The sequence below is a fragment of the Pteropus vampyrus genome, unplaced genomic scaffold, assembly GCF_000151845.1.
Source record: "Pteropus vampyrus isolate Shadow unplaced genomic scaffold, Pvam_2.0 Scaffold22, whole genome shotgun sequence".
Taxonomy (NCBI): domain Eukaryota; kingdom Metazoa; phylum Chordata; class Mammalia; order Chiroptera; family Pteropodidae; genus Pteropus; species Pteropus vampyrus.
Genome location: NW_011888803.1, coordinates 14,924,463 through 14,939,852, shown reverse-complemented (window position 1 = coordinate 14,939,852; position 15,390 = coordinate 14,924,463). Strand labels below are relative to the sequence as shown.

General features: G+C 44.5%; 1 protein-coding gene across 1 annotated transcript in view; it reads left to right on the top strand.

Annotated features, from left to right (window-relative positions):
• Nucleotides 1-15,390, top strand: part of ABCA4 (ATP binding cassette subfamily A member 4) — a 123,124-nt gene that overhangs the window by 67,857 nt on the left and 39,877 nt on the right. The window contains exons 17-25 of the mRNA XM_023528133.1: nt 1,975-2,076; nt 3,829-4,003; nt 5,822-5,953; nt 6,910-7,049; nt 7,582-7,719; nt 8,781-8,974; nt 10,104-10,188; nt 12,938-13,143; nt 13,500-13,548. Coding sequence (XP_023383901.1) covers nt 1,975-2,076; nt 3,829-4,003; nt 5,822-5,953; nt 6,910-7,049; nt 7,582-7,719; nt 8,781-8,974; nt 10,104-10,188; nt 12,938-13,143; nt 13,500-13,548 — 1,221 coding nt within the window. The remainder of the gene's footprint in view (nt 1-1,974; nt 2,077-3,828; nt 4,004-5,821; nt 5,954-6,909; nt 7,050-7,581; nt 7,720-8,780; nt 8,975-10,103; nt 10,189-12,937; nt 13,144-13,499; nt 13,549-15,390) is intronic.

Here is a 15,390-nt window from a genome sequence, read left to right as displayed (position 1 = left end):
GGGAAGAGAGCTAAAAGGGCATTTGTCCAGAATGCATCTTAGATAAAATTTACCTTTCCTACTAAATAGGACAAGAGGCTGAGGGAGAGTTCTAGAAGTGGGGGAAAACCACAGATTCTTCTGTGAAGTGTGAGAAGGCAGAGAAATTCCTGACCTGAGACCCAGGGACTCTCCTGAAGCTGGGAGTTTCAGGCAACAAAGGAAATACTTTCCAATCTGTTCGTTCCTCATCTACCTGCTTTTTTCTTTGTATCATTGGGCTGGGGCCAGGATTTATCCTTTAAGCATTAAGATAGATGTTTGTTTTCTCTAGAGGATTAACCCAGGGCCTTCAATAGGCTTGGGTGGGTTCGGGTATTTTTTGCCTTCTCTTTCTTTTATTTTTTTTAATGATTTAAACAAATAGCACTTCAACAGCTTAGTACTTTTCCATTAAGTTGGTTTGTCATGTCTATTTATAAACTTTTGAATTTCTACTATAATAAAGTTATAATCCATCATAAATGGGAATTTTCAACACCGGAGTATATTCCTTGTGGGCATTTTTTTCCCTCTATAATCTCAGCAGATACTCTGCCTCTCAAAAAAAATCTTAAGACAAATGTGTTCCTTCAAAAATGAATCACATATTTTTGCCAACAGAAGCCAAATATTTTTCACCTGCCTCACAGGCTAGACTAAAATAGATTCCTAAATTTCTATAAAATCAGAAAAGAGCTGAATTTCTCCGCCTAACCCCTCTTTTCACAGACGAAGCAGTGGAGCCCAAGATTCACCCAGTGTCTGACCAATTTCCCACTCGTCACGTGGGACAAAATCTGGAACTGGGACCCATATTTCCTGATAAGGAACTTACTTCAATGACTAAACTATTTAGAAGAATTTTTCTCCCTGCTATGTTATTACACATTATTACAGTATGATGGCTAATAAAGTGATCAAAAGAGTTGTAGGCAATAGATTTAAAAATCTTTCAGGAAGCATAAGTGGAAGTGCTGGAGGTGACGGGTCCCTGACCACTAGGCTTGTTACTTTCTGCTCCAGCACACATCCTACAAATCTATAGAGGGTGGCGTGGACAGAGAGGAGCCCTGGCTGGCTGTTGCATTAAAAACTCACCCTACTCAAGTGGGTGCGCTTGACACCAGAGCCTTTAAATGCCTAGTAACAGTGATTTCCTCTTGCCCTGCTGTCCTCTCTGGCTGGCTTACTCTCCTGCTTCTCTTCCTCTTCCAGGATGTCCTGATGTCCTTTTAAACCAAATGCCAAGGTTACCAAAAAATGTCTGTGTGTGTGTGTGTGTATGCGTGCGTGTTTGTGTGTAGGTGTGGTTGTGGTGTGTGAGAGGATACGTGTGTGAAAATACGTGTGTGGCATACGCGTGCGTGTGTGTGTGTGTGTGTGTTTATACTATACTTCACAATTTGTGCAAGCCTAGACCTCAACCAGGCTCAACTCTGGTGTTAATCTCAAAATATTTGAATGTTCACAAAAGTAGATTTCTCAGGTAAATCATTTCTCGATCTGTAAATTAAGCTGGCTGTCCATATATCACTTTGAACGGACTTTGAAATGTTTAGGATTGGAGTGATAAGTACTACTGGTAAGCTAAAAGAAATTAACCCACTTCAAATTCAATCCTGGTTTTGTGAAATTTTTTAAAATCACAATTTTTGACATTGTGGCCCCCTCCTGGCACTGAAACTCCCGTTACAAAACTCCCTCTGGGCTCAGCCAAGGTCACACAATCTGGCCTGCTGGGGGCACCGCCGGCCACTTTCAGAACCTCATAGACCCACAGGTCAGAGGTTGGCAGGGCCTGCTTGAGGCTGGTCCCTGGGAATGCTGACTTGGCCTTTCGAGGGAACTGTGTTTTCCAGTTACAGTAGGAAACCCTACTGCCCCCTTTCTGCCCTCCTTTCCTGCCTTTACTGATTCACAGTTCTCACCAGGAGAGTAACAGTGGCTTCTAATTAATTGGTGCAGGGTGTTCAACCAGACAAGAAAGGGCCCTGGAAAAGACGGAACCCATAACAGAGGAAATGGAGGACCCGGAACACCCGGAAGGAATATATGGTAAAAACCTCAATAAAAAGCACAGAGGCAGAGAAAAGGCCCAGGATGCTACAAAGGGCCCGAGCAAAATACCTCAGGACTGGGGTGAAATGGAACCCAGGAAACTGACTCTCTCTGTTGACAGGGATTAAACCTGATAGTTTCTCTAGGGTCCAGCTGCACGTGTGTAGAATGAATGGTCCAGCCAGACATTAACGCATATTTCCTGGAGAAAGCAGATACCAAGTATATGATGCATTTGTGACCTTGTTAGGCAAATCTCAAGTGAGTTGTACAAATGTGCTGACTTCCGAGGATTTAGCAAGAACAATAACTTGGGTCACTGGGACTTAAGGAGGATGTGAGCTATAAGGAAAGACAAAAATAAATGCTTCTCTGTACAGGGGAAAGAGAGTATAGTATTGCTGACTTCACTTCACTTGTGACTTACAAATCTAGAAGCCCATTCATTCAAGCCATCAAAAGCCTTTCCTAACCATGGAGCTTACCTACTGATTCCTGAACTGAGGAACAAGGTTTGCAAATGTTTCTCTGGCCTTGCTTTCCTTACCTTCTCTCTTGAATCAGTTCTGTATTTCTCCCCATGTTCTCCATTCCTGAAGCATATGCATCTCTCTGAGGATGCTAAGATGCTCTTGCTATCCTCACCCTGCGTTTAGAGAAGCAGCCTGGCCTCTGGGCTTTGCCAATGTTGCATGAGGGGGTCCAGCCTCTGTGTCTCCGGCCCACTCCAGGTGTCATTTCACAAAGCTGAGGTCAGCGACCGGCAGCTCTGCAGAGAGGTGGTTTGCAGGCAGCAGTGTCTCTGGGAGGACCCTCCTCCCAGTGTGGAATTCCAAGGCCGAAATTAGGAGGCTGGGTCTGGTCCCAACTCATTCATAGGCAAGGCCAGGAGGCACAGAGAGAAGCATTGTGATTTTTTTTGCATGGGAGTACATACTCAGAACTATAATATTAAGACAACAAATCAAGTAGTGCTGTGTAGGGGAACTAGAGCAGGGAGAGGTGGGAGGCCAGGGAAAGGTGGACACCATGGTAATGAGAGCCTGCAGTGGAGGGGACTGTGGGGACAGAAAAGTAAAGGGGTTGAGTTTGAGGGACAGTAATGAGGAAGAGTAAACTGTCCTACCCACTTAATTGGAAAAACTCTGGAATCTGAGGAGCAGATTCAAAGATTTGAGCCAAAGTGACTAGAAGAATGATGGCTCCACATATGGACATGAGGGAGTCTAAAGAAAAGTGTTTGGGAAGGAAGATGAAGGGCCTGAGCGGCTACCAGAAATCCATGAAGAAATACCTCACAGACTACTGAAAATGAAGGCCTGGGTCCGAAGATCGAGCTTGGGGCCAACTCTCCATATAGACAGTGAATGCACACTGGGTTTGAGTTCCAGCTCTGCCACTCACGAACCTCGTGATCTTGATTGGACACTTGATACCTCTGTGTCTTAGGTTTCCTCACCTAGAGAAATAGGCATAATAGTATCTACCCCATAGAGCTGTTAAAAGGGTGAAATGAGATAATCTGTATAAAGCGCCCGCAATAGTACCTGACACATAGTAACTGCTCAACAGATGTTAGGTACTATTATTATTACCATTATTATCCTGTAGTCATCCGGACAAAGGTCATAGCTGAAGCTGTGGGGGCAGGTGAAATTATAGGCAAAACACAGGATCTAAAGAAAGGATTTTGGAGACCTTGTACATTAAGAAGTCATATTTACCTCATGTTCATTTTTTCCCTCCAAGACTCCTTCTTTGAACGTGAGCTTCCAGGCTCGGTTCCTGGGGTATGTGTGAAGAATCTGGTAAAGGTTTTTGAGCCCTACGGCAGGCCAGCTGTGGACCGTCTTAACATTACCTTCTATGAGAACCAGATCACCGCATTCCTTGGTCACAACGGAGCAGGGAAAACCACCACCTTGTGAGTCTTCAGGAAAAGAGGATGGATCGCCACTTCATTCTGTCATTTCCTGGCACTATCCTTTTTCTATTAGCTGTAGTCTACCCTTTCCCACTGAATTTTAGTGACGAAAATGTGCTCTATATTTGTGTCTCAGGAATGAGTAAAGCGTGCTGCAGTATTCAATGCTCACTCGCATATATTGTTTCATTTGATTCTCACAAGAAGTCGGAGAGGGAGTTGCAGTACATTTATTGCCCGCCTTGTGTGCCAGGGAAGTGGACATCCAGAGAGCTGAAGTGACCTTCCCGAGGCCCCAAGTCATAATGGTTCATTGGGGGCAAGAGGCAGGTCCTCCCACAATTGTTTCTGGTCTCTGACATTGGGAGCCCATCCTCCCACCCCCATCCCACCTCTCCAGCATTACTGTCACTGATGGAGGTGGTAAAGTCTTGGTCATCACTGCCATATGCCCTCAGTCTATAAAATTCTACTTATTTTCAAAGAGCACTCCTTTTCCTACCTGTGAGAGTTGGCGGTAGTTCTAGAGAAAAGGGTGCAGTCTCTAGAGAACTAACAGCCTGGTGACTGAAGGCCAAGTTCAGGGAAGATGAAGGCATACACTGCTCAGCTCAGGAAGCTCCCTCACTTTTCTAAGGGACTTGGGCGCCAGCTGCTGAGAAGGAGAATACAGACGGCTAGGGTTCTCCAAGGAGCAGCTGAGGCAGCCCTCTCGAGGAGCAGGGAACTCATGTGACACGCAGGCTCAAGTCCTTTGGCTCCTTTCAGAGCCTCAGGAAGGAACGGCAGTGCACGCCCTGCGCTGGAATGTTCTCTGAGGGCGGGTTGGTGTGAATGGAATGTGGGGCTGGCGCCATTCTATTTGGTTCTGTTTCCCTCTAGTGGTTCATCAACAGAAATGTCAGCTTCTAAGTACAAATTCGGAGAGCCCGAGATTGTATCTGAACTCAGGGACAGAGCTGGGTGGAGCAGCACTAGATCCATCTCATTTCTCTCCTTTTTAACTAATATGGTCAGAAGGCCTGAAGCTCCATCCAGGACCCCTGGTTTTCTCACGGGCAAACATACTACTTCATCGACTGCTGAAATGCAACTTCCCCGGGCGGTTGGAATACAATGTTTAATAAAAATAATATTTTTGAATTTTACTTTAAACGGGCACTGTGCTGTTTCTTAAGTATTAAACTCATTTCGTTCTCACAACAACCCCATGAGGTAAGAATTATTATTTCTCATTTTATAAAAAAAAAGAAGAAGAAGAAGAAAAAGACCAGCATAGCTACTGGGCTCCTTATGTTCTGGATCCAAAGATGATATTGTCGCTGGTAATTCTCATGCCTGGCTTCAATCAATTAATTGACAAGTACATATTGAGTGCCTGGGCTTCTCATTAAGACCCTTCCTCAATACTTTGTCATGGCGACATCAGGCAAAGCATTGACCCATGCACTGAACACCTTTTATTGAGTCTCTAGAGCACCAGGAATTGTGATGGCTGAGTTGGGGACGGATCTTCAGCTGTCAGTGAATGTTCTGCAGCAGGGAATCCTGGAGGCCCCTGGGTGCTTGCCTGGGAGCACGAGGAAATAAGTAGAAGCAGAGAAGGAAAGCAGATGTGCTCATCTGCATTATGGCCTAAGTGTGCACAGTGGTGCTAAGCCCTGTATGAGAAACTGTTGGTTCCCCGCAGCTAGTGATAGTTTGGGTTTGATTGGGCAGGAATCACTGTGAGAGTAGGGGCTGCCATCCCGATGGCATTTAGGAGGGGATGCGCTCCTAAAGGCCATCCTTTCTGCCACTGACTTCTGTGTTTGGCAGGTCCATCCTGACAGGTCTATTGCCGCCGACATCAGGGACCGTGCTCATTGGGGGAAAGGACATTGAAACCAGCCTGGATGCAGTACGGCAGAGCCTCGGCCTGTGTCCCCAACACAACATCTTGTTCCACCAGTAAGTGAAAAGGGATTTGACACCTTCCCCAAGCCTTATCCTCAACCTGCCCCCTCAACACACATGCTCACTGGAGCCTACCTCAGGGATGCCAGCTCTCTGAGCAGGAGATAATACTCTTATTTGGTCTTCCTTGAGTTCAAGGTCCTTTGTCCTGCTTGCAAGGAGAGGTGTCCCTCAGAACATGGGACTGTGCCTGTGACACTCGCAGGAACTGAGGTCTCCCCCCTCAGAAGAGTAATGCCCCTTCTCTCTGATGGGGTGGCCGATCCTGGGGCCCCTTGCTCAGCCCCAAAGTACTCCCTCTCAGGGACCAAGAGCAGAGACCATTGTTTCTTTTCCCCCTTAAGCCAGGCATTAAAAACCAACTTTTCAGGAGACTTTTCAGTTGCTTTTTCCCCAAACTCTTATTTCTTGTCTAAAAAGTTGTATATAATCATTGAAGAAAGGAAGGAAGGAAACATAGTTTAAAAGAAGAAAATAAAGGTCACTTGTAATTTCATCACCCAGAGATAACCACTGTTAACACTTTGGTATATAATTTTTCAGAACTTTTTCTGTGTATGTGTAGATATACATATATACTTTAAAATTATAAAGGAGAGTAAAACCCTACATGTAATTTTGTAACCTGCTATTTTAAAAAAAATGTGATTGCTTTTTTCACCTATCATGCACATATTTTTCATATCATTACATATTGTTCTATAAAATACTTTTTAAATGTTTATATACTATGCCATTGTATAAATGTACTATTTAAGCTGTCCCCTCTTATTAGATATTTTAACAGGGTCTTTTTTGTGTTTGTTTTATTTTTGTATTATAAACGACACCATGACAAACATCTTGATTGCTAAATCTTTGTGCTCATCCTTAGCTATTTTCTGTAAGGTAAATTGCTAGAGGTAGAGTTGCTGAGCCTCATTGTTTTTCTCGTTGCTCCCTCCCCATAGCCTCACAGTGGCTGAACACATCCTATTCTATGCCCAGCTGAAAGGGAAGTCCTGGGACGAGGCCCAGCTAGAGATGGAAGCCATGTTGGAAGACACAGGCCTCCATCACAAGAGGAATGAAGAAGCTCAGGATCTATCAGGTGCTCGGTGTTAGAAAAAGGCAGGGCTACAGATGGCACATCTATTGTTTCTCAATGCATAGGACAGAGAGAGAGAGAGAGAGAAAGAGAGAGAGAGAGAGAGAGAGAGAGAGAGAGTGTGTGTGTGTGTGTGTGTGTGTGTGTGTGTGTGTGTGTATTTTCTTAGGCTTATAACAGGAGATCTCCGAAGAGTTGGAACACTTCTATAAAGTTCTTTTGAGCATCTAAGAGCAGATCCCTCTGGTTCATTTCCCACATAGAACATTGCAGCCTGGGCTGTATTTGTTCTGATGTTTACGTATGAACTAAAATAGGAGAACAGCCTTCAAAAGGTCTAATCCTAAGATGCAGGGCTTGCCTTTTCTGCATTTTAAAGAAGGTTTGAATGCTGTATAAACATCTAAGTAGGCAGCATCGAACCACTGCCAGACTTAAGTTACCCCCCGCCCCCGCACTTATGTTGCCAGCCCTGGGCCTTTCTCATCCTGTCCTCCACAGCCCCTGTGACCCCCACTCCCACCCATACTTCTAGGTGGCATGCAGAGGAAGCTGTCCGTTGCCATTGCCTTCGTGGGAGATGCCAAAGTGGTTGTTTTGGATGAGCCTACCTCTGGGGTGGACCCTTATTCAAGACGCTCAATCTGGGACCTGCTCCTGAAGTATCGCTCAGGTAATAGCCACTGCTCAGTGCCCTGTGCTCTCATTGAGGCTTTATCTGTGGTTCCCACTTTCTCACACCTGGCATTTTGCAAGTCAGTATAGCAACAGCCATAACTACACTTAAATGGAGCTTTGTCAGTGACTTGAGTGAATCTAAGTTCTAGTGGAAGCTCCCAGAGATTTTTACACAAATATAAGCAGGGTGTCACTGATGGAGCAGTCTACTTCCTATTTTTCTAGAAAGTTCTTTTCAACTTGCAGCCCTTTTGCCTGGAACAATGGGTGCAGCTCTAGGTGCAATTCCCCTTTGACTAAATTACCTGTAAACACCTCAAGAAGCTCCATAGCCTTCAGATGACCATTCAGGACCAGGTGTGAGGGCGACGTGCCAGTATTCAGTGCTCCAGAAGACTGCTGCAGATAGAAATGTCTCAAAATGAGACATTCCCTTCCCTCTCATGGCACCATCCAACCAGAGGGTGCAGATCCAGAAGGGACAGCAGGCAGAGCTGAGTGCGCATAAAGGTGGGAGTGTGGTTCAATCCTGTAGTAAGTCCATTTGCCATCTTGGAATCCTCATTAGCATTTTCTTTCCATGACATTTCCATTCTGGTGTAAAGAGCATGTTGGGTGTGTGTGTGTGTGTGTGTGTGTGTGTATGTACGTATGTATGTATGTACGTATGTATGTATGTGTGTATGTATGTATGTGTGTGTGCTTTGCAAAGATTATAAGTGCAGTGCTTAGTGATCCAGAGACTATACATATATAGCTCGATAGGTGCTGACTGACAATAATAAATATATTTCATATATGGTGACTTATTTGATCAGGGCCTGTGCCTGACGAAAAGATACTGTGTGTGACAGTGCTTTACCGCTTGCGGGATGCTATACGATGTTAGCTGTTGTCCTTATTATTCTAGTACTCTGAACTTTGCTGCAGAATACTCGTTTTTATTTCTTAACTCCTGGTTTTTGAACCCATGTGATGGGGAGGTTGCTGTACATCCTCTCCTATCCAGCCCGGCCCAGGCCTGCCCAGTGACTCCTCTGACTCCTGCCCTTGCAGGCAGGACCATTATCATGTCCACTCATCATATGGACGAGGCCGATCTCCTTGGGGACCGCATCGCCATAATTTCCCAGGGAAGGCTCTACTGCGCAGGCACCCCACTCTTCCTGAAGAATTGTTTTGGCACGGGCTTCTACTTAACCTTGGTGCGCAAAATGAAAAACATCCAGAGCCAGAAAACGGGCTGCAAGGTATACATCTGCCTAAGGAAAGAGCTCATTCTGGGCGAGCAGGAATGCATACGTGGTGCTTCCTTTCCAGACATTTCTACCCAAATCAGGCTCTAGCTGGCAAAATAGACCTCTTTGTTCCTGGAACCATCTGTAGATTTTGATAAACTGACATTCCAAACCCTCCTACAGAGACGCTTTGCCCCAAATGAAACGACTAATCTTAAATGACCTGAGATTATTGTACTGCAGAATCTTAAATTACACTCATGTGTTGCAACAGACTGTTTGTCTTATTCTGCAAGGTTACACTGTTCTAGGGAGAGTAGTTGTTTAAGCTTCCTTTTTTCCATTCCAACATTTATGTTCCCTAACTAAACCCAAATTCCACTGGTAAATGAAGACTAAGAAAAGGCTTCCTTGGGAACTATAACCTAAAATGAAAAAAGCTAGAAAATACCAACCAGCAGAGAGCCCCTCGGCATATCAGGAGACCCAGGTTCAGGTCTGGGTGGCAAGGTGGACAAACTGTGTCATCCTAGGCAAATGACTTAATTCCCTGTCATCGCTGTGTGTGTGTGGGGAGGGGGGAGGTTGTTGTTGTTATTGTTTTGTTGTTGTTGTTGTTGTTGCACACAGAAAATCCTTCTGCTTCTGAGGCATGCGATGAAGATAAATGAGATAAAGTAGTATCAGTGTTCTCTGGGCTCCTTGAGAACAGACACTACTCACTTTCAGGTTGTCACACTTATTATATCGTAGCATTATTTATGCCTCTGGCCTGTAGTTTAAGTATCTGGCTGCTTCTGAGTTTTCCTACCCTGGGTAGATTTCCACAGCCCAGCATGAATCCACGGGGAGGGAGGAGCAGAATGTCTCGCACAGTCAGACCCACAGCTATCACATAAGTAATGGCAAGCCAGAAGGATCCTTTGAGGTTCTACTACTCTCCGTGCCTGACTCACACACTCTACAGGATAAAATCAAATAGCCGCACCTTCAAAATGCTCCGATGAAGCAATAAATTAAATATGTGAAGAAAAATATTTTGAGCACGTTTGATGGTGAGAAACAAATAAGGCATGGTGGTGACAGCAATTGACACCGGGGAGATACTATCATTGAAGTGATTCTTGTCCATCTGTTGTAGGGGACCTGCAGCTGTGCATCTAAGGATTCCTCCATCAGGTGTCCAGCCCATGTAGATGAGATAACTCCAGAACAAGTCTTGGACGGTGAGGACTGGGGCACGTCACATCTTGGTTCTTGTCTGGCAATCATCTCTCAGTGTTGGGTGTGTCTCCTATTGTCGTGCAAAGAGGACACTCTGTGTTTCAAGTCCATGTCATGAAATTGCTTCTCTTTTTCTTTGAGCTGCTTTCTCCTCCTCCAACCCCAAAAGGATTTTAAAAGTCATGAGCCTAATGGCTCTATCCCTTTAATGAGGAATCCAGTCTTTGTTCATTCCGTGCACTTGTTCATAATGCAACCTCCATTCTTGAGGTCCTCCTGCCTTGGCTCAGACCAAGTTCCTGTGGGCCCAGAAAGCTAGGCTTCAAAAGTTGCCAGATGGAGCCCTCTGGTGGAGCCACAGTGATGTACAGCTCTCACAGTGAACTTTTCCAGAGAGATGGCACTGTGTGAATGCCAAGTCTGAAATATTGCACATCCTGGTCACACTCCTAACTTTCCCCTTAATTTACCAATTTTCTAGCAATTCTCCCTTGAATTAGGGTACATTAAGCCGTAGGGGCGCCCCCGTCTCCAGGACAATGCAGAAGAGAGGCTGTCACTGTAAAAGCATTCACCCCACAGGATCTGACCTCAGGGACCCAGAGTGCTTGCGAGAAACTTTCCATTCTCCATTAACGCCCACCTCCTATCCCTCCCCTGGGGGTTTCTGCAAATGAAATAGCACATGTTTCATATCCCTAAATGGAGTAAAACTAAACCTATGTACTGACCCAGGCTGATCAAGTGGGGAAGTATCTGCTTATCTAAGGGAAACGTTTTCTACTTAGCACATTGTTTTTTCAAAATCTGAGGAATTTATAAACTAAAATCTGGTAAAACAAGAAAACGAAACGATATTTATGTACTATGCTTAAAATTTGAGGGAAAATGCCCAGAGTTGCATCATGTTTACTCTTTTGCCCTCCTTTTGCGCAGACAGAACCTGTGGTGAGCTTGAACACGGTTTTTAGGGTGACATTTCTGTGCCTTTTTCCTAGCCTGCTTGGCTGTGGGTTCCTACCTGGGCTCTGATGTTCATTCCCAGGAGGAATCTTGGTCAAGAAATTGATAGCTTTTGAAAATGAACACTATTACTGAGGTGCACCAAAATCAAGTTGGAAACAGAGCCTGCTGGCTGGGGTGATTTTAAAAATACTTCTTTATTTCTAAATAAAGGCTTATTTTCTTTGAGTAGAATAAGGGTGCTGTGAATGGCAAGAAGCCCCAAATCAGAGAAGAATGTCATTCTAATCTCCAGTTCAGTCCTTGGAAGACTTTTTCCTTGTACACGCCCATGTACCACACACTCACTCACAGACCTCCTTGCTGCCCTAAAGGACAACTTCTGGAAAGGCTTATGCACACATCTAAGATACAATTCCTGGGAATCCAGCAGCTTCAGGTTAGATTTCCTTCCTGAGAACAATGAGCATGACGCCTAGAAAGCTGTTAGAGAAGAGCCGCTTCCTCACGCAAAGAGCCCTCCAGCCTCTGTGCAAAGTTGTTCCTGAACCAAAAGACAATTGAGTCCAACTTGCAGGTTTGACACAAAACATGCCTTCCAGTCCAGCTAGGCAGAAGAATTTGGGTTGCAAACCATGAAATCCCTTCACATGGGTCATTTCTAAAGCAAAAAGAGGAAAGAGCCCACTGGGTGATCCTGACCTGTGAGCACTGCTTATGGAAATGCACACGAGAGCCAGGTTCTGAGTCCCCAAAATCTCTTTACCTTTGACCTGCCTCCTAAGATATTGTGCTAGAGAGCTGCCTCCTCAAATGTATGCTTTAAACTTTTTTAAAATTAGATTTTTAATTTTAAAAGTAATACATGCTTATGCATAAAATTCAATTCCAACTGTACGAGGATATTGGGTCAGTACTTGATACTGGATACTTTCCCGCACCCCATGCTGTGCACCCCACGCTCCATCCCCCTGGTCCATCTCCACATCATCTGAATCCCCTTCTTCATTTCCTGAGAGCTGGGTTTTAAGTTTTGTTTTGCTTGAGGAGGCAGGTGCAATCCCAAGAGAACTGACATGGTCCTCCAAAAAGTGAGAGCAGCATGGGTATGTGATTTAGGAAGGGGAGTTCTCACTCAGCTTCGTTGCAGATATACATCCTGGGCAAGTCCCCTATAGCTTGAGCCAGACCAAGAAAATAAAAACGACTTGATTTAACCCTCAAGCTTGTAGTGAATCAGAATGAGCAACAATAATGACAAGTACTTTCTTACTTGAGTTGACGTCCATGCTAACAATAGCAAGTAATACTCATCAGTGCACCAAGCACATCGTTCTAAGTGTCTTGTGTATATTAACTCACTCAATCCTCACAAATAAAAATTAAGTCAATGCATTATTTCCACTTTTCACAGATGAAGAAACTAGGGTATGGAATACCCAATGTTACATAACTTGTAAGGAACAGAACATTCAATCGAACAAAGGCAAAAACTGACACGGGGCATTACATGACCTCCCAAGGTTGCTCAGCTAGTTAGTCGGGGGTGGGGGCACTTTGGATCCATCTCCCTTTTCCTCTCAGTGCCCATGGTGGGGCCATTAAGCTAAAAACAGACATCTTAGAGTATCAGTCCTCCAAAAGAGTCCATCCTGAGGAACAAAATGCCCTTTCCTCAAATGGGAGGTGGAAGAAAGTAGGGAACCGGGGAAGCTCACAATCTTCCAGGTTCTAGAAAACAGAGTTGACCTCATTCCTTTTTTTTTTTTTTTTTTTTTTTTGTCCTAGGGGATGTGAATGAGCTGATGGATGTGGTTCATCACCACGTTCCAGAGGCAAAGCTGGTAGAATGCATTGGTCAAGAACTGATCTTCCTCCTTCCGAACAAGAATTTCAAGCAGAGGGCATATGCCAACCTTTTTAGAGAGCTGGAGGAGACACTGGCTGAACTGGGGCTCAGCAGCTTTGGAATTTCTGACACTCCCCTGGAAGAGGTAAAGCAGAGATTACAGCTGGTTTCTGCCAGGTACCAGAAGAGGGAATTCTTTGCAAAAGTCTCACACTAGAGAGAAGTTTTGTAAAGGCAAAAAGCCATAAGTCCTCACCCAAGCATAGCAACTATCTTCATTTTGGGCTTACTTCCTCCTGCCTTTGTCCATTTGCATACATATTTTACATACTTGTGGTCACCATGTGCATACACTTTTGTATTTATAGAAGACTATATTCTTAGATAAAGAGTCATGATGTATTTTCTTCCAATTATGAAGCAAAAATTGATCTTGGCTTAGATTTTTCTGAGAGTAGGAATGTCCAAACCCAATTCTTTCTTCTTTTTCCTTCTTGACAGATATTTCTGAAAGTCACAGAGGATTCTGATTCAGGACCTCTGTTTACAGGTATGGTGCTGGAGTTTGTAGCTTGTTCCCTCACCATGACCCTCCCCTAAGCTCTATCTTGAAAATCTAAGGTAAAACTCATGAAACAACAGAACAGACAAACGCTCCTCTATAGTATTTATCTGACCGCCAAATAACAGGTGTTTGGCATTCTTGGTTCCTTTGAAAGACAAAGAAAGGACAAATGGAGTTAGGTCTGGGTGGGAACACTGGATGGATCAGGCTGGTAGCTTCTCATCGCAGAGCTTCTCATCCCACTTCCAGGTGGCTTGTTCTTGCCATGTCACCATCCTCATCTCCTCTTATCTCCACCAGGCCCCTGATCTACTCCTGTCTGCCTGAGTGATAGTCTACAGAGTCCTTAGAGATAATAGTGACAGTAAATACAACCCAGATGCCAGCTAGTATTCCCTGACTCCTTAGAGATCAAGATAGCATTATTGTGAACCCTCATTTAGTAATCTATGGAAATTTGAAACCGCAGGGGCCGTAATTCCTGTGGACTCTGAGAGTCTCTCTTCTATATATGTGAGCCCCTTTCGTGATTTCTACTGAAACCCCTAAGCCACACAAAGCATTCACGAGTGTAGTAGACTCTACTGTGGAGGGTGGGGATGGAGAGATAAACATGTAGGAGAATTTACCTGCCACAGCACAGGCCACTTCTGATAGAGCATTAGGCATCCACACACACTGATAAACCCGTCTCCCTATCTCGTCTCTCCTGTTTCATTTTCTTCTTTCCTGCAAAGCTGTTTGGCAATTCTCTTTTGCTGCTTTGGGCTCCTGCCACTGGTTACCTCCTTCTACCCAGTGAGGCATATCACTGGGTAGAAGTTTCTCCTGTGCGAAAAACTCTTTCTTCCCTGATGCCAGCTCCTGAGATAATATGGTTTTCATCTTGCTTTGTAAGTGATCCCAGATGCTTATTTATCAGCTATGCCTCGAACTTCTAATGGTCAAATATTCCAGCCCAAATGTGCTCCATGACGGGTAGGTCATGTGGTGGCCAGAGGAGGTGGCCGCCCTGGCAGAGTGGGGGACGAAGGACAGGCCTCTAGAGCAGGTGGGAGAACCTCACCACAGGACCCCAGATTTTCTTTCAAGCTTTGCAGACACAGAAATGGAATTCTCTCAACTCAGCCAAAGTCAAAGACTTACATGAACCAAGACCAGAATGAAAGCACACTGATTTATATTAGAAGCTACACTGGATTCCAGAGTTGGGGGCTTTTATCTGCAAAGAATGCTCTTTGTTAGGTGTTAGGCCCTCTTGAGAGAATAAGTTACACATCACAAAGCTGCACAGCTGGCATAAAATGGAATGTTCCAAAGCGATAGTCAAGGGTGGAGGTTAAGAGTATAGCCTCTGGAATGGGGCTGACTGAACATCAAACCTGAGCTCTGTCATTTGCTAACAAAGTGGCTTTGGGTAATACTTAGCCTCCTTGTACTTTAGTTTCTTCATCTGCAAAATGAGGATAATAATAGAATCAACATTTTACAGTTATTGAGAGAATTAAATGAGTTAGTACATGCCAAATCTTAAAACGCTGTGTGATTACTGATTAACATTTAGCAACACTCTAATCTCAATATTTACGAACCATCATCTTACCTCAAATTTGTGTAGCCCTCTATAATTTAGAAAGCACTTAACATTCACTGTTTTATTTGATTGCCACTATAATCTCATGAGGCAGGTAAGGCAGGGATTTGCCCTACCTGGGGAAATTGAGCTCACACAGGTTGGATGACTTGCTTTAAGTCACACAGCCTTCTAAGTCTTGTTCCCTGGTTTTAGCTTTCAAATCTAGGCCCCTCAATGCCAAACTCTCACTG